Source organism: Sceloporus undulatus, chromosome 1 (assembly GCF_019175285.1).
Source record: "Sceloporus undulatus isolate JIND9_A2432 ecotype Alabama chromosome 1, SceUnd_v1.1, whole genome shotgun sequence".
NCBI lineage: Eukaryota > Metazoa > Chordata > Lepidosauria > Squamata > Phrynosomatidae > Sceloporus > Sceloporus undulatus.
The window spans coordinates 24,831,958-24,850,886 of NC_056522.1; the positions used below are offsets into that span (position 1 = coordinate 24,831,958).

General features: G+C 40.4%; 1 protein-coding gene across 5 annotated transcripts in view; it reads left to right on the forward strand.

Moving 5' to 3' along the window:
* LOC121919744 (phosphofurin acidic cluster sorting protein 2-like) overlaps positions 1–18,929 on the forward strand; it is a 275,361-nt gene that overhangs the window by 72,947 nt on the left and 183,485 nt on the right. Inside the window, exon 1 of one of the 5 annotated variants that reach the window (XM_042446630.1) lies at positions 4,019–4,070. The exons of the other annotated variants lie outside the window; for them this stretch is intronic. Coding sequence (XP_042302564.1) covers positions 4,048–4,070 — 23 coding nt within the window. The 5' untranslated portion in view covers positions 4,019–4,047. Of the gene's footprint in view, positions 1–4,018; positions 4,071–18,929 lie in introns of those variants that run through there. 5 annotated transcript variants of the gene reach the window in all.

Consider the following 18,929-nt stretch of genomic DNA (forward strand, 5'->3'; position numbering starts at 1 on the left):
CCTCTTTTTAACCAGCTGAGTTAATTGAGTGCAATGCCATCATAAATCACGTGTTAGTTAGAAAGACTGCCATTCTGATAAGGGTTGAGATCCTGTAGGGATAGCTCCCTGGGTGGTTACTTCCCATACCAGGAGGCTGCCAAGGCTATTAACCAGATCGCGTTTTCTCCTCCACATGGGATCAATGTTCTAATATTACTGGAGGGATGTGAATAACACCACAGGGAGCAGAACTGATAGTGCTCTTGTGGCAGTAAATTTCCATGCTTATGACAGAGCAAAGGATCTATGAAAAGACTCTGGATGCATGAAGTATCAGTTGTACTTTGTACAGTGTTCATCTTTCTCCCTCCCTTCCTCTTGTCAGCTTACTGTAATAGTTTTACTGAAAGCAAAATTGACAAAAAATAAAAAAATTGTAATGCCTTCAAGAGAAATGGGCATTTTGCGAGGGAGCCTTTTGAGTTAACAAGTAACTGGTGTTCTGTGAAACCTTTAGCTTGTGACAGTAGCACTGTGTGAAGTATTTCCTGTTGTTGTTGTGGACCTTGAAGCCAGAGAACCATTTGAACTTTCAAGCTTTGAAGGTGGCTTTAAACACGGAACAGCAGGCTTGCTGCTATTTGGGGAATTTAAAAAAAAATCACACCTGTAAAAAGTCTTAGAAATTCACATTGCTGTATAACCAGCTTGGCCATTGCTGCATGGTTTAAATTATATTTTTCTTCAGAATAAAACCTATAAAATATCAGTAGTATCCCACTTGGAAGCTTTGAAAATTATAACAGAATTGGACCTGTGGTGTTGGGTGCTGATGAGGCAGAATGCTGTGCTGAAGTTACCTAGTCTTCTTTCTTGTTCAAATGTCTTGTTTTCCTAATCTAAATATCCATAGATGTTGTTGTTGTGTGCCTTCAAGTCGTACCTATCATGGCGTTTTCTTGGCAAATTTCTTCAGAGGGGGTTTGCTATTATTATCCTCTGAAGCTAAGAGAGTGACTTGCCCAAAGTCACCCAGTGGAGTTCCGTGGCCAAGCGGGGATTCGAATCCTGATCTCCAGAGTCATAGTCCAGTGCTCAAACCTTTACACCATGCTAATTCATCATTATTAAAGAGGACCCCATAAATGTCGTCTTTATTGGTAGCTGGCCATTGTTTGTGTTTGTCCCATCCCTTTCTCCATGCTGGCAATGGCATGCCAGCTGTCATTCAAGTATGTTTGTTGCCATATTAGAAATTGCCACATTAGAGCTAACACACTTTTGTGTAGCTGTGTTGTCCACAACACTAAACCAAAACGTGCAAAAAGTCACAGGAGTCATGGTACAAAAGATCACCTATCTAAGCTCCATGCCAAAGCATAGTTTAGTATCAGACCTTTGCAGCCAGTAATAAGTCAGGAGCTAGGAACTAAATTGTGTATTTCTGAATACTACCAAGATCAGAGAAAAGGAGAACAAGGCAGGGGTCAAGAGGACCACAGAGCTGAGGTGATCTGTGTTTGGTTTGAAAATGGGGTTTTGAGGTTTGAGAATAAATATACAGATCTAAGCTCTTTTTGATTCCCATGTGACTGTTTTGAGTGTTGTGGAAATGCTAAATTGCTTTGGTAACTGGAATGGGTTCTCTTCAAGGGCATTTCTCTCCTTTATTGCAGCTTGTCTCTCCCTCTCTCCAAATACGTCAGGTGAGAAGCACTTGCAGGTATGAAGCAAGGGCATTACCATCCAAAACACATTTGGGTTTAGCTGTATACAGTATGTATGTGTGTGAGTTAAGCCATCCATATGTTTCAGACTGGCTATCTGCTCTGGACTTTCTATGCTATTCTCTTTACATTTTTCTAGATTAAGGACCAGTCTGGGGGAGAGTTAGATCTCCTGTTAGAGTGAGGCAGATGACACAGATGTTGATATCAATGAAATACTGGAAAGAAAAACTAATTGTGTGCTTGGAAATACAGTGGGTCCTTGTTACCCACTGAGGTTTGATTCCAGGATCCCCCGTAGATAACAAAAAACGTGGATGTTCAAGTCCCATTCAATATAATTTTTTAAAACTTTTATCGTATTTTTATCTTGTATTGTAATCTTCTTAGCCCTTGTAAGCCACCTTGATCATCTTTTTGGAAAGGCGGGGTAAAAATAATAATAATAATAATAATTATTATTATTATTATTATTATTATTATTATTATTGAATAGCAAAATGGTGTCCCTTATATAAAATGGAAAATCAAGGTTTGCTATTTGGAATTTATACTTTTGGGGAATATTTTCAAGCTGCAGAACCTTGAATCCGTGGATAAAAAATCTGTGGATAATGAGGGCCGACTGTAATGTGTTACTGTTGAATTTGTTCTTGTTGTGTGACTTCAAGTCATTTACAGCTTACGGCAGTCCTAAGGTGAATCTGTCATGGGGTTTTCTTGGTAAGCTTTTTCAGAGGGGAGGTTGCCATTGCCATTCTTTAGGTTGAGAGTACGTGACTTGCCTGTCGGTTTACATGGCTGAGCCTGGATTCAAATCCTGGTCTCTAGAGTCATAGTCCAATGCTCAAACCACAACATCGTGTTAGTTATCTGCAGTTTGTAGAAAATGTTGGCAACGATTTTGTAATTTTTGAGTTGCCACATACAAACAATGTTAGGTTTGAAATAATGATTTGTGTGTCTTGTCCTCTTACTTCAAGAGTGGGGAAAAACATGGCCTGTGGGCCATATGCAGTCTTTGCAGCCCTAATTTGTGGCCCCTGAATCCTCTCTAGTAGTCCCCTCAAGCCCTCAACCCTTTCAAAATATTTTTTAAATTGTGCTGACTTTGAGTTATTTTTCACATAGCCAAAGGTCAAGTGAGCTCAAATATGGCAGTTTAATTTCTCCATCCCCAGAGTTCCCCAATATCCCCCTAATCCCCCCAAAAGGAAACAGTGAATCCAAAATCACCCAAAATGGTGGCCAGAGTGGTATGATAGCAGCATCCTACTTCAGAGGCATGAAGCAGAAATTGGTCTCTGTCCTCTCCACCACTGCAGACCATTGTCTTGGGTAATTTTAAACATGTTAAACAATTTGCTTTTTAAAAATGCCAAGATTCAATGAATTCATAAAATTTCCTCTAATTGCTTAATGTTAGTGGACCAATTTCTCATCTAATAATCTAAAGTCAATGTATTAGTAGTGACATTAATGTTTTGAATCTATGTTAGGTGAGTATATATGTCGCAGTTCTGATTGCAAAGCTAAGGCAAGATTGAACAGCCAATGAACTTGGCTTCTGTGCACCGTATATTGTCCCTTTGTCTCCAGTACCAAAATCTCTTGGGACTATCCTAACAGTGCATGAGTCTGGTATATATAGCATGACTTCTGCATCAGACCATTTTCCATCTAGTGTAATAATACTGTGTATTCCAGAAGTAGCAGGAAACCTTTGCCAGCCATAAGGATAGTCTTGTGAAGCAGACCATCCTTCCACAACAGTAAGAGATGTGAAGACAAAGCACAGAGCCAAAGAAAAACAGGTGGAGCCAGATGTTGTTTGGACATTTTCTCATTATGCACACAAAACACAGTTCCACTCTGTCAGGGTGACCACATGCCTTCTGTTTCTAGGACATGTCCTACATTTCAACCTTCTGTCCAGGATAAATTTCAAAATGTCTTTCATTTTGAGCTTGACTCAAGCATGAAATTACATTTATATCTGTGTTTTCAAATTTTATTTTGCAATGTCCTACATTTTTCTTGAGTGTCCTATGTTTTGCGGAGCCTTTCCCTCCTTTACGATTATGACATCTGGTCACCCTGCACTCTGAACATGTATACTTAGGAGAAAATTATGCTGCAATAGCTTCCAGGGCTGCAAAGTCCAGCTCGGTTACATGATGCAGCAGACTTAAAGGCTACAAAGTGCCATCCGATTGCATGCAAAAGTTTTTGGGGAGTTGCTATAGCGGGACACCTGTTGCGTGCAGCTCAGTTCTGATGCTCAGTCTGGTTAACTGTTCCATGCAGCATCTTCCTGGGCTACAGAGTGAACTCTTCTATGACTGGCAGTAGATCTTTAAGGTATTTCCCATCTCTGTCCCAGAATTCCTCGGATGTGTTACCTAATCCTCCTTTTAATGAGAGATCCTGGGGATTGTATGCTGCAGTCCTCTTTGTACAAAGCATGCGCTTGGCTGCTAAATTGTGCCCTCTCCCAAAACCCCCACAGCTGAAACCGTAGCTGGTTTTTTTTGTTGCTACGTCTGCTTGGGTGTTTGGTTGTGAATCTGCTGCTATTCTGTGGCTTGTGAGCCCACTTGTATTAAAAATCTTGTTCACAGTCAATGCTTTGTAGGGAACCTTAGTAAAGTTGGGGCTTTCAGGCAAACTATGTGGAGAAGGACATCCTTCTCATTCACTGGGTAACTTTTAAGTAAGGGAATTTTACATTACAGGTTGAGTCTCCCTTATCCAAAATGCTTGGAACCAGATGGGTTTTGGATTTCAGAATTTTTCGAGTCATCTCATGGACAGAGTCGGCATGAGTCGGGGCCAACTCGAGGGCAGTTAATAACAGCAATGAGATATCTTAGTACCCAAGTCTAAACATGAAATTCATTTATATTTCATATACACCTTATACACATAGCCTGAGGGCAATGTTTATACACAATGTTTTTAATAATTTTGTGCCTGAAACAAAGTTTGTGTGCATTGAACCATCAGAAAGCAAAGGTGTCACTATCTCAGCCACCCATGTGGACAGTTTTGGAACCTGGAGGATCCGGCCTTTCTTCAGGTGAGCTTGAAGAGAGGTACATACATGTCCCTCCTCTTCCCCCTTTTATTCTCACAACAATAGTGTGTATTTGGACTGAGAGAGCGAGGCTGGTTCAAAGTCACTTAGTATGTTCCATGACTGTGTGTGTGTGTGTGTGTGTGTGTGTGTGTGTGTGTGTGTACTATGGATCTTTCTGGTCCTGGTCCAGCATTCTAATTGATACACTTTTTATATAAACTGTAATCATCTGGGTAACTGTGGAGATGTGATATATTTCAGCCTAGGTTTGGAGTGACTCAGGACTTGTACTTGACCATTATAGTGCCTGGCATGAGATCCTTATATGTATTTTTAAAGCTTATTATTGTGTTGTCCTTGCCCTATGAAGCCCGGTTGCCTTAGATACCATGGATATTGTAACTAGGGCAACTAGACGTAACTGCAAAAATGTGGAAAACAGTAATGAATCTTCCTTCAGATATTCTAAAAAACAATTTTGGATAAGGTGATAGCTGAAAGCAAACTATCAATCCAGCAAGCAGCAGCATAAATACACTTGCCTGCCCCCAGGATGTTTGGCTTTTTTTTATACCCCTTGCTTTATTTGAAGGCCCTTGACCCTATTTATTTATTTATTTGATTTATACCATGCCATTCTCCCAAAACTGGGACTGACAGTGGCTCATTACAGTCTGAAGATTAAACTATCAAAAAGTGTTATTATTATTTTTAAAAACAAATAAATTACAATACAATAATATTAATACAATATTAAATACATGGTTTTTTTTAAAAAGGGAGCACTGAATGTTTTCTGACCCCATAAGAATTCCAGTATATTTCAGGAGATAAAAATGGTCCATGTGCACAGGAATGTTTGTGGGTATATTTAGCATCCTACAAAATACACATTGCAGTCTCTGAAAAGATCTGTTATTGGGATTAATCTTGTGAGGTTTAGTGTCATATGAGATCTCTATTAGAATAACTTGATTTCTGCATTTAATCTCTAGCAGTGGTATTCCTAATTTATTCGTTTTACATTCTGATGTGTTTTATTCTTTCTTTGCACTCGTGGCAGTTTATTTCTTTTTTAAAAAAAGGTATACTTCTGGGTGAAGAATGAAGGGTATTCTACTGTATGCAAACATCCAGAGTCAGAACACATACATTCACCTTAGGTGGAACATTTGTTGTGGATTGCTGACAGAATTCCATGTTTTTATTAAAATGTAACCAACATAATTTCTGTGCCCTGAAATTTTTATTTTATTGGAAATATATCTGATTTTCCTATCTTGCTGCCAGATGGTAACCTAAATATAAACATGTAGCATTTGAAAAACATTTGAAACCATAGCCAATTAGCCATAAACAAAAATCAGAATGAGAGCCAGTGTGGTGTAGTGGTTTGAGTGTGGGACTACAACTCTGGAGACAAGGATCAAATCCCTGATTGGCCTTGGAAACCCATTGGGTGACTTTAGGCAGGTCACACTCTTTCAGCCTCTGAATGTGACAAAGGAACACACACACACACACTCCTCTGAACAAATCTTGCCTTAGGGTCACCATAAGTCAGAAACAGTTTGAAGGCACACAACAATAACAGCAGACAATAAAATTTTAAATGACAAATGGAATCCTGAAAGGGTGAAGCAAATAAAAAATGTTTTTAGGATATGCCTGAAGTATGTTGGAGTAGACTGACAACTGAGGGAGCTGTTTCCCAAAGAGTGGGTGCCTCTAAAAAAAGGCCCTTTTAAAAGATGGACATTTGCAGGATGACATGACCAGGAGAGCTTCTGAGATCTGTTCAGAGTGTGAAGAAGTTGTGTGTGTATATGTGTGTGTGTGTGTGTGTGTGTGTGTGTGTCTTGGACCATAATCCTCAGAGTCCCTCAGCCTCTGGCCATGCTGGCTGGAGGATTCTGGGAATTGTAGTCCAAACAAGGAACTCTCTTGATCTCTGTATCAGATGCCAAAGAATTGCTATATGCCTGGCAACATTTCCTTATCACTTATTGCACTATAAAGGAAAACATGTCTAAATGTACCTGCCAGATATACCTATTTAACAGGTTTAGCTGGGGAAAAACATTAGGCAGTTGAGTACTGTACCTGGATTATGAACTTGATTTCTGAGCCTTGGAAAATCAAAAACATTAGAGCATCCATTTAGGATTTTTGCAGAACTGCTGTCTCTTCCTGCACCTCCTTTCTTTTGTGAAATCATGGTGTGTGTCTTTTTTATATCCTTCAATTCTTAATATAAAATATTTATGTCCTCCTTTTTCGACAGTGCAATTTTAAGAAACCCAACAGTAATTTAGTTCTTTCTCCCTATGAAGTGTTTCCAGCTTGTCACACCTGGTAGGAAATGAGTATTTCACACAAGATCTTGACATAATTAGTTGAAAAATATGTTGTCCCTAATGAACAACAGCTATTAAGAGTTCAAATTTAAGATGGTGCCTTCTATATGTAATTTCCCATGAACTGATACCAAGCATTGGTCTTTTTACTGTATCATCATCACTTGAGAAAAAACTCCAGACATTACAGAAAATATACTACTACTACTACTACTACTACTACTTCTTCTTCTTCTGGTAAAATGTTCTAGTTTGTCTGATTCTGTCCCAAAAAGGACATGTGTAACCAGATAATAACCTACTCTGCTGGTACTGTCAAAAAGGTCCTTAGTGCCACTAGCATTCGGTTTTTTTTTTTGGGGGGGGGGTCTAGTTTATAATTTGTCAGCTAAGAGATTGAAAATGATGTTGTGTACTGTTATATTTGCTCATGCATTGTGTTTTGCTGATTTACCTCCCTCTTTTTAAAAAGCTCTTTTAAAAAAAAACAACCATCTTTTATATTGTCTTTTGGGATACAACCTAAAAAAAGAATAAAACTCTGACTCCTTGGTGTATGTTGCTAAATCATTGGAACAGAAGAGGCCGGCATAGCACTGTATAGTGGTTTGAGCACTGGACTATGACTCTGGAGACCAGGGTTTGATTCCTGGATTGGCCATGTAAACCCACTGGGTGATCTTGGGCAAGTCACACTGTCTCAACCTCAGAGGATGGCAATGGCAAATTCCCTCTTGAGAAACTTGCCAAGAAAACCCCATGATAGGGTTGCCTTAGGGTTGCCATAAGTCAGAAATTACTTGAAGGCATACTACAACACTGGGACAGAATTTTGCAATCTGGTTCCAGGTATGTGTGCACTGGGGTGTGGCAAGTTGTTGTTCAACACATCCTAAGAGCATCACCTCGGGAAAAGCTCTCATGTTTTGGGGCTCAGAGCAGAAGATGTGTTCATGGTCCATGGAAAACTAGTTCAACACCCTTGCTTGCCACCCCATTTTCTATTATAAACCAAACTTTTTGTCACATGAACTTTGGGTATAAGATTAGAGGTGACTAAATCCATCAGAATCCACTATTTCACATACCTTCCAACCTTTCATAGATGAAAAATGAGATATGTGTGGCCAAGCAACAGGTGTGTGTTCAAGATGTCAAAATGTATTAATGAAGAACATACAAGTCAAGAGAGGCTACAACAGTTACTAGGAAGGGCAATTTTCTGCCCTCTCCCCCCTTTTAAGTTAATTGAACGCAAACTATTTTTGCATTTTCAACTCAATTTGTAACAATTGATTTAAGTGGAGAATTAAGGGGGAAATGGGAATAGAAGAAAGGAACTGAGACATTTTCAAAGCAGCTGAAAAAGTGAGATGAAAGAGGATTAATGTGAACAGCCCTTACCAAATCGGGAACAGTTGATGAGTATGGTTTCTAATTCTTTCCCCATTGAAACATAGTGATGGGCCAATCCACTGCGGATGTGGGAAAATAACATCTGTTTATATTTATTTTGTATTCCAATTTTCTCCTAAAATGGGATCTAAGGTAGCTTACCATATAAGTTAAAAGAAAATGTAGCTCAAACAATGTATAATATGTAGTTAATATAAAGAATAGTAAACAAACAATCCAATTAAATTGTTGGTTTTTTTAATCCTCCAAGCATTGGAGAAATACAGTATACCCCATTCAACAAATTCATCTGTCCCAACCAGTTAAAATCTGAAAGCTTGTTTGTATAAAAACTGCCTACCTGTGAAAAAGAGAGCACAGAGGGGGTCAACCAAGCTTCCCTTTGAAATGAGTTCCACAGCCTAAGAGCAGCCCTCAGACAGTTGAGTATGTTATTTCAAGTACAGTCGGCCTTCCATATCCATAGGTCCTTTATCCATGAATTCATGCATCCACATCTTAGAAATATATTAAAAATATATAAATTGCAAAAAGCAAACCTTGATTTTGCCATTTTATATAACAAACACCATTTTACTAGGATGTATTTACTATGGTTGTATTTAATGGCCTTGAGCATCCACATCCACAGATTTTGGTATCCACAGGAGGTTCTGGAACCAAGCCTCAGCAGATACCAAAGCTGTATATGGCTTTATAGGTCATGACCAGCTATTTGAACAGTGCCCAGACACCAATCACTAAGTAGCCAGTGAAACTGTTTCAACGATGAGATTAATGCATCCATTACTCACAAACTGCATGAAACCTGTGTTTTAGCTCATACTGGTCTCCGCTTGCCTGCAAACAGAGAACTGTTGCATTGTTATCTATGTAGCCTTGGTCAACTCAACTGAATGCCTGGGATGCCCAAAGCCACATTATACAGCCAGCTCTTGTTTTCCACTGAGGTTTGGTGCCAGGACCCCCCATGGATACCAAAATACATGGATGCCCAAGTCCCATTCGATACAATGGCTTAGTGGAATGGTGTCCTTTATATAAAATGTCAAAGTCAAGATTTCTTATTTGGGATTTATACTTTAAAAAAAATATTTTCAAACCGTGGATGCTTGAATCCGTGGACAAAAAATCCGTGGATAAGAAGGGTCAACTGTACCAATGTTTCCTGGGTATTATTTCCCATAATTTTTCTTATGGCAAACTTTTGTATAAAGTCTGTTTGATACACTTTTGTGTGGAGCTGTTGGATCCCTTGCTGAGTTTTATCAAAACCCCATTGTGTTCCTGAGTGTGTGACTGGTACTTTTTATAGCAGCATGTATTCTTAAAACCTAGGGATAGATGCTGGTTGACACTGATTGTTTCCCTTCACTACCTACCATTCCCTCCTATAATACATTTTTTTCTGTCAGTGTTCTTTCATTGTTCCTTGACTGGACATACTGTGTGACAATTGTTTGGTTGTTTTTGCTGAGATGTATGGCTTTTGTGTTTTGCCCTGTGGCTTCTGTTCACAACTGATGGATCCATCACTTGGATTAAATCTAAGAAGATTACTTCAGATGATTGTTTAGAGCTTTTTGTCTGTCATTTTGACTAACATAAAGAAACATTGCCACTGTTTCTCCCATCTCTTCACTCCCAAGCTTTGTATCAAGTCTAAGGGCAGCCTTCTGATGGGCTTTGTGATTATGCATATGATTTTAATTCTCTTTCGTCTCATATCAGAGAAAGTTACTTTTAAAAGGTAGTTAATTGCAGTTACAGTTCCAACCTTCAATCAGTTATCTATCATTATACCTACACTGTTTTAAACTGACAACAAAAATAACAATAAAACTGAATTTATTTCTTATTTGCCTCTCCCTGTAGATTGAGGTGAGGAACAACAAAAAATATCTTAACACATAATAGCTGTTAATGGAGCATATAAAACCAATACATTTTAAATCTATCATCAATAACAACTGAGCTATATAACTAAATTAGGCCTCAGTGAGGGAAACAATATTTCATAGAACACATGTGGCTCTAGGCCCCCTTTTTATGGGTTGCAAAATTTGATCCATGCCATTTTTTCCAGCTCCCCTTTGTCCCCAAATTATTCAAACTGCTATTTAATTCCCCATCCCCAACTGGGAAAATGATATGTCTCCTTGGTTTATGCCTTACAGAATCCTGGGGTTTGTAGTTTTATTCATTCTAGGGTGCTCTGCCTAAGAATTCTAAATATCCCTCTCTAAAATGCAAATTCTAGGATTTCATAGAATGGAACCATTAGTGGTTAAAGTTGGAATCATAGTGTTATAAATGTCTAGTGTGAAAGGACTCCCAAGTATCTCCAGGTAGGGTTAGGAGAGTCACCTTCCTGAAACCCTGGATGGCTGCTATCAGTCAGAGGTGACAACATTGGTCCAGATATACCGATGTTCTACCTTGATATAAGGCAGTTTCCTCTGTTCCTGTATAGTGCCTTTGCTGCTTTTGAAAACAATTGCCTCTCCATCCCACTCTAGCCCCCTTGTTATGGTGCTGTAATGGTTAATACCATTTGGCATTATTTTTTTCTTTTTAATTTTTAAGCTACCACTTTCTGCAGACCCATGCCTGGAAGCTGAGTTTGTGTGCAGTGTGTAATGTGTATTTAGTGTTTCTGTTTTGCTCTTTGATTTCATTTTTCTTTTCTTTTTTTTAAAAAAAAAAACAACATTGGCAGAACTAGGTGACTTGAATTATCTCCTTACTTGAGAATCTAGGTTTCTATTAAAGCTGTCTTCTGCTTGAATTACCCCCAGCTGGATTGTCAGCCTTGGCTCCTCTATCTGGAGAGATGAGCAAGTTAGAATAAACATTCCCAGCTGTCACCCATCAGATTTCCTGTCTATAGGGTCCCCCCTCTTCCTTTTACTGCATGCATACTTCAGGGGCCTTCCACATGCTGATTTCTTTCTAACCTGCCCTGCATCTGGAATGCAAAGCAAAGCAAAGAAGAAACAGAGAGAGAGAAATCCATATCAGTCGGAATGGCAGCCTCTTTCTGGGCAGAGATGGTTTGTATGAGGCTGTGAGCAGTTGCTGTGACAGGGAGTGTTGTCAGCGAGGGAGAACCATGGAGGCAACAGCTTTTTACCCAGGCTCTGACAGGAGCATATGTTTCCAGTAAGAGGAAAAGCAGTGACAGATGTCAAAAGGACTGCAGTGGTGATATTTGTTTTCGAAGGCTCTGGCATGGTTCCACAGAGAAATGATGCCACGTACAGAAAAGGCAAATGGGCTGTGGCATCGCATTATGGAAGAGTGTGTGTTGTTTCTGCCTGGTTGCTCATCTTTTGTGGAGTTGCATCGCTTTGAATGGCTAATTGAGTCTAGTTAATAGGCCAAAATGTTACAAGGATTAGTTTTTTTGTCCACAACAATTTTTGTTTTCATTTTCTCAGCTCAGAGCTCCTCCTGATGTACCTTATTTATTGATTTGCTTTATTGAATTTACATACTGCTTTACATTCTTTTTTTTAAAAAAAACATAGAGTAGTTTATTTATATATTTGATTTGTATCCTGCCTTTCCTCACTGGATCCCCAGGCAGCTAACTAGCTACATAAAAGCAAAACACAAATCACAGCTAATAAAAGGCACAATAAAAAAAGAAGTGAGACAAAACACTTGCTTAGACTCTGAAAAATCTGCAAAAATAAATGCCTTCTTAGCTTTTACAAATGAGAACAAAATTCACAACACCTAAAAGCTAATAAAATAATAATAACGAAACTTGCAAAGATAATAAAATCCAGCCAACAGATAATATATACCACAAGCCTAGAATTTGCAACATGATGCCTGAGAAGTCCCCAACATGATGCCTCCCTGTCTCTTGATTTTGGAAGGGGAAAAAAACCCAAATGTTTTCCTGTTGTTTCAGTTAAATTAAAGTGAGAGCTAGCATGGTGTAAAATAAAACTTGTGGTGGCTTATGGCATACCCTTATTTCCAGTAATATTTTTGGCCCATGTTTTTCCAAACATGTTCTGAGATGGTAAAGATTTTGAGCAGCTGCATGCTAGCACTTTGAACCTAGGCCAGCCAGCCTTGAAAATGAAAGAAAGAAAAGGTGAGGTGGGTATGTTTCCTGTAGTATTATCTTCTGGGTACTTTTTTGAGCTTTGTCTTTTGTGAGTTAGACACCACATATGCATTATACTAATTTTCTTGGTCATGTTACTTTACTCTGAGCCTCATCAATTCGTTTTATGTGAAAGTTAGAGATACAGAATAGACAACACTCAAAATTATGGCATTGTAATTTGGAATGCTAGTCCCATCTCTGCATCATTCCTGAGTCCTTGGACAAGTTATTTTTCCTTTAATCTCACTAGTTTAGTTTCTGGGTAGTGGATTTTTTTGGCACTGGCCATACAGACCATGGTAGCCATTTTTGAATACACAGTCCTTCCAGCCCTGAATGGCAGCCATTTTGTGCGAGTGTTCACAAACCACTCAAAATTCCAAATGTACCTTTCAGCCCCCAAACTTAGCCCCTCACCATAGATTGTTCAACTAACAGATGACTTAAAAGACTCCATAGCCGGCACCAAAAGAAACCAAAGGCCAGAGTGAAGATGTGAGTCTTCAGTAACTAGCAAAACTGAGTTACTGAAGATGTCTGACACACCTGCACAGTTAGTTGGGTTCCCAAATGAGAGTGCCAGAGCAAAGAAATCACATTGGCATCATCTGCGGAGGAGGGACGTAAGCAGCCTCCTCCATCAAAGATCTCAAAAGTTGGGTAAGTAAGTTTTAAGGTCCCTTTCACACTACACAGTTATAGCATTTTCATTCCACTTGAGCTGTGGTGGCTGCATCCTGAGGATGATAAATTATTTGTATAATCTTGTGATGTGCTGCTCCTTTGACTATATTTCGAACTGAGTAGAGTTCATTGTAAAAGACTGATGATTGTATACAGACTGAGAGGGTGCCATGTCAGATGCAGGGTTCGATGCCAATAGGCTAAAGAATCTGCAATGAATGTTACCCTGAACTTTGAAGGATCTATGAGACTGAACCCTAAAATTGATTTAGCACTTTGGACAGTTTGTTTAAATTTTATAGCAATAGCATGTACATTTCTATACCACTTATCAGTGAACTCAGCACTCTCTAAGCAGTTTACAATCTGTAAGCCAATTGCCCGCAACAGGCTGGGTACTAATTTTACCAACCTTTGAAAGGATGGAAAACTGAGTCAACTTTGGATCCCCTGGGATCAAACTCACAAACTTGTGACTGCAGTATCAGCATTTAATCACTGTATCACCAGGGCTCCCTCATGCAGCATGTGGGATATAGATAGTTTTCTACATACACAAGAAATAGACTCAAACCTGGAGGTCCCACTGACATAGAAACCACCAGCCGCCACTGGAAGGCCTTGTTTAAAATATCTAGCAATTCTCTCCCCCTGAAGAATCATTTGGGTTATATTTTCTTCTGTCAGGGATCCTTACATTTGATGACAGGGAATCCTAAAGTTTTACCATTAGAAGTAAGTCATGCAGTCCCATTTTGGCATATACGTCCTCATTCAATCTCAGTAGGAAACAGTATAGGTTGGTGGCTTGAAGAGGCCAAGGAATGGCCTCTTCACACATAACAGACGTAGATAGTTGGAGGAGTGTCACACACAGAAGTAGGGAAACCAGGGAACATTCTGTAAGCTTACAGCTACAGAATCGATTTCTATCTCTCTCTACTATCAAGGATGATGAGGAACAGCAGCAGGGACAGACTTCAGGGACAGAGCAGGGGACCCAGAGAGCTCCACCAAAGGGAACGGCCGCTGCTAAGCCTCGGAGGAGGTGAGTGGTGGTCGTGGGGGACTCCCTGCTGAGAGGTACTGAACCAGTGGTTTGTGGGCCTGACAAGATGTCTCGGGAGGTGTGCTGTCTCCCTGGGGCAAAGATCCGTGATGTGACAGAGAGGCTGACAAGACTTGTCAAGCCTACTGACCATTACCCCTTTCTTTAGGTTCATGTGGGAACCAATGATACTGCAAGGCATAGCCTTCAGAATATCATAAGGGATTATGAGGCTTTGGGTAGGAAGTTGAAAGAGGTGGATGCACAGGTTGTCATCTCCTCTCTTCTCCCAGTCGAAGGACATGGTCCAGGAAGGGAGAAGAAAATACAGTGGTACCTCGGGTTACGAAATTAATTCGTTCCGCGGCTAATTTCGTAACCCGAAAAACCTTCGTAACCCGAATTGCCATAGGCGCTAATGGAAAAAAAGCCGCGGCTCTGCCGCGGCTCCATTTAAAACAGCGCCAGGGTTTTTTCGTAACCCGAAAAAACCTTCGTAACCCGAAACAATAAATCCCTATGGGATTTATTCGTATCCCGAAAAATTCGTAACCTGGGTAATTCGTATCCCGAGGTACCACTGTAGCGGATGTAAACAACTGGCTCCGTAGATGGTGCCACCAAGAATGGTTTGGATTCTTGGACCATGGGCTGCTGTTCCATGAGGAAGGACTTCTGGCAAGGGATGGGTTGCATCTCATGCCAGTTGGCAGAAAGGTTTTGCCAATAGTCTCAAAAATTTGATCAGGAGGGCTTTAAACTGAGTTATCAGGGGGAGGGAGACAGTATTCTGGAAGGCAAAACGGCTGGTGAAAATAGTCAAACTGTTGTAGAGGGAAGAAGGCAAACAGTGGAAAGACCCAACAGTGGGAGGCAAAAGAACTTGCACAAGCAGCAAGTAAAGGGAACAAATGGTCTTAAATGTCTCTACACTAATGCACAGAGCATGGGAAATAAGCATGATGAACTTCAACTCCTAGTACAACAAAGCAAATACGATATAATAGGCATCACTGAAACCTGGTGAGATGAGTCTCATGATTGGAATGTGGAAATAGAGGGGTATAACCTTTTCAAGAGAAACAGGCCAAACAGGAAAGGAGGAGGAATAGCCCTATATGTCAGAGATATTTACACCAGTGAAGAGATCCAGGACATCAATCCTGGAAGTCAGGTGGAGAGCATCTGGATAAAAATTAAAGGGCAGGGAAACAACAAGGATGTTATGGTGGGAGTCTACTACAGACCCCCAAGTCAGACGGAGGAATTGGATGATGCCTTTCTAGAACAGATGACCACACACTCAGAAAGGAGAGATGTAGTAGTGATGGGTGACTTCAACTACCCTGATATTTGTTGGAAGTCAAACTCAGCCAGATCCTCAAGGTCTAGCAAATTCCTCACTTGCCTCGAAGATAATTTCATTTTCCAAAAGGTGGAAAAGGCAACAAGAGGGTCGGCTATTTTACAACTGATCCTAACCAACAAGGATGACTTGGTTAATGGGGTGCAAGTGGTGGGATCCTTAGATGGAAGTGACCATGTTCTCCTGGAGTTTGTTATACAATGGAAAGGAGAAGCCAGGCATAGTCAGACACGCATTCTAGACTTCAGGAGAGCGGATTTCAGTAAACTTAGAGAAATACTGGGGGCGATCCCATGGTCAGGAAAACTAAAAGAGAAGGGAGTTCAAGATGGATGGGAGTTTCTCAAAAGGGAGATACTGAAGGCACAAATTAAAACAGTTCCAGTGAGAAAGAAAAATGGGAGGTGTCGCAAGAACCCAGGATGGATGACAAAGGAACTTTCAGCTCAGCTAAATTTTAAACGGAACATGTATAAGAAATGGAAAAATGGGGAAATTACCAAAGAGGAATTCAAACAAATAGCTAGCAAGTGTAGAGATAAGGTCAGAAAAGCCAAAGCACAGAATGAACTCAGGCTTGCTAGAGAGGTTAAGAACAACAAAAAGGGCTTTTTTGGATATGTCCGCAGCAAAAGGAAGAAGAAGGAAATGGTAGGGCCACTGCGTGGAGAAGATGGCAAAATGCTAACAGAAGAAAGAGAAAAGGCAGAATTACTCAACACCTTCTTTGCCTCAGTCTTCTCAGAAAAGGCAAATGGTGCTCAACCTGAGGATAATGGAGCAGAGGACAGAATAGGGGAAATTCAGCACAAAATAAGTAAAGAGGTAGTACAGGAATACCTGTTTAACCTAAATGAATTTAAGTCTCCAGGACCAGATGAGCTACATCCAAGGGTATTAAAAGAACTGGCAAATGTAATATCGGAGCCATTGGCAATAATCTTTGAAAACTCCTGGAAAACAGGAGAGATCCCAGCAGACTGGTGGAGGGCAAACATTGTCCCCATCTTCAAAAAGGGGAAAAAAGAGGATCCCAACAATTATCATCCAGTTAGTCTGACATCAGTACTAGGAAAGATTCTGGAGCAGATCATTAAACAGAGAGTCTGTGAACATCTAGAAGGCAATGCCATAATCACAAAAAGTCAACATGGGTTTCAGAGAAACAAGTCATGCCAGACAAACCTAATCTCTTTCTTTGATAAAATTTCCAGCTTGGTAGATGAAGGGAATGCTGTGGATATAGTATATCTTGATTTCAGTAAGGCCTTTGACAGGGTTCCCCATGACATTCTCACAAACAAGCTTGTAAAATGTGGGCTGGACAAGGAAACTGTTAAGTGGATTTGTAATTGGTTGACTGGCCGAACCCAAAGGGTGCTCAACAATGGCACCTTTTCATCCTGGAGAGAAGTAACCAGTGGAGTCCCACAGGGCTCTGTCCTTGGCCCAGTACTGTTCAACATCTTGATCAATGACTTGGAGGAAAAAATTGGGGGAATACTTATCAAATTTGCAGATGACACTAAAGTAGGAGGAATAGCTAATACTCCAGAGGACAGGATCAAAATTCAAAATGACCTGAATAGACTAGAAAGCTGGGCCAGAGCTAACAGAATGGGAGAAATGTAAGGTACTGCACTTAGGGCGAAAAAATGAAATGCACAGATATAGGATGGGAGACACCTGGCTTAAGGAGACAACATGTGAAAGGGATCTAGGAGTCCAAGTAGGCCACAAGTTGAACATGAGTCAACAGTGTGATGCGGCAGCTAACAAGGCCAATGCGATTTTAGGCTGCATCAATAGAAGTATCGTATCTAGATCCAGGGAAGTAATAGTGCCACTATATTCTGCTCTGGTCAGGCCCCACCTAGAATATTGTGTCCAGTTCTGGGCGCCACAATTCAAAAAGGACATTGAGAAACTGGAGCGTGTCCAAAGGAGGGTGACTAAAATGGTGAAAGGTCTGGAAACCTTGCCCTATGAGGAACGACTCAGGGAGCTGGGGATGTTTAGCCTGGAGAAGAGAAGGTTAAGAGGTGATATGATAGCCCTATTTAAATACTTGAAGGGATGTCATATTGAGGAGGGAGCAAACTTGTTTTCTGCTGCTCCAGAGACTAGGACCCGGAGCAATGGATGCAAGCTGCAGGAAAAGAGATTCCACCTCAACATTAGGAGGAATTTCCTGACAGTAAGGGCTGTTCGACAGTGGAACACACTTCCTAGGAGTGTAGTGGAGTCTCCCTCCTTGGAGGTCTTCAAACAGAGGCTGGATGGCCATCTGTCAGGGATGCTTTGATTTGGATTTCCTGCATGGCAGGGGGTTGGACTGGATGGCCCTTGTGGTCTCTTCCAACTCTATGATTCTATGATTCTTATGGATAGTCCCATTTTAGAATATTGCAATGAAACAGTTTCCCCCAATGTAGCACCATCCACTCATATTGTCTTCAACCAGCATGGCCACTGACCATATGAAAAATTTTAATTCACCATAACTAGAGAGTGCTGGATTAGGGAAAATACAGTGGTACCTCGGGATACGAATTACCCAGCTTACGAATTTTTCGGGATACGAATAAATCCCATAGGGATTTATTGTTTCGGGTTACGAACGTTTTTTCGGGTTACGAAAAAACGCCGGCGCTGTTTTAAATGGAGCCGCGGCAGAGCCGCGGCTTTTTTTCCCATTAGCGCCTATGGCAATTCGGGTTACGAAGGTTTTCGGGTTACGAAATTAGCCGCGGAACGAATTAATTTCGTAACCCGAGGGAGCACTGTATTCCAACTCCCGCTCCTAACTATGCACATCCCTGTTGTGGGGGGAAGGAGCCTGGTCTTAGACTGAACAATGTGTGTTGTGAACAGATTATTAGGTGGCAGATAAAATTCAAATGGAAAGATAAATGTAGAGGTACACCTTGATATGGGAAGACATTTTAAATTGCTTATGCATTGTCATATATTACAATAATGTTATATATCGTTTCAGTGTAAGAGTTTCAGAAAAATGACCGGGCATTGTTGCAGGCACCTCATTACTGACAAAGAAATGTGTAGAAAAATAACACAACTCCAGCACTGTGATGAATGTCTTGATTTGTTCTTGTCTGGAATCCTCTGACTGCCTTTTTTCAA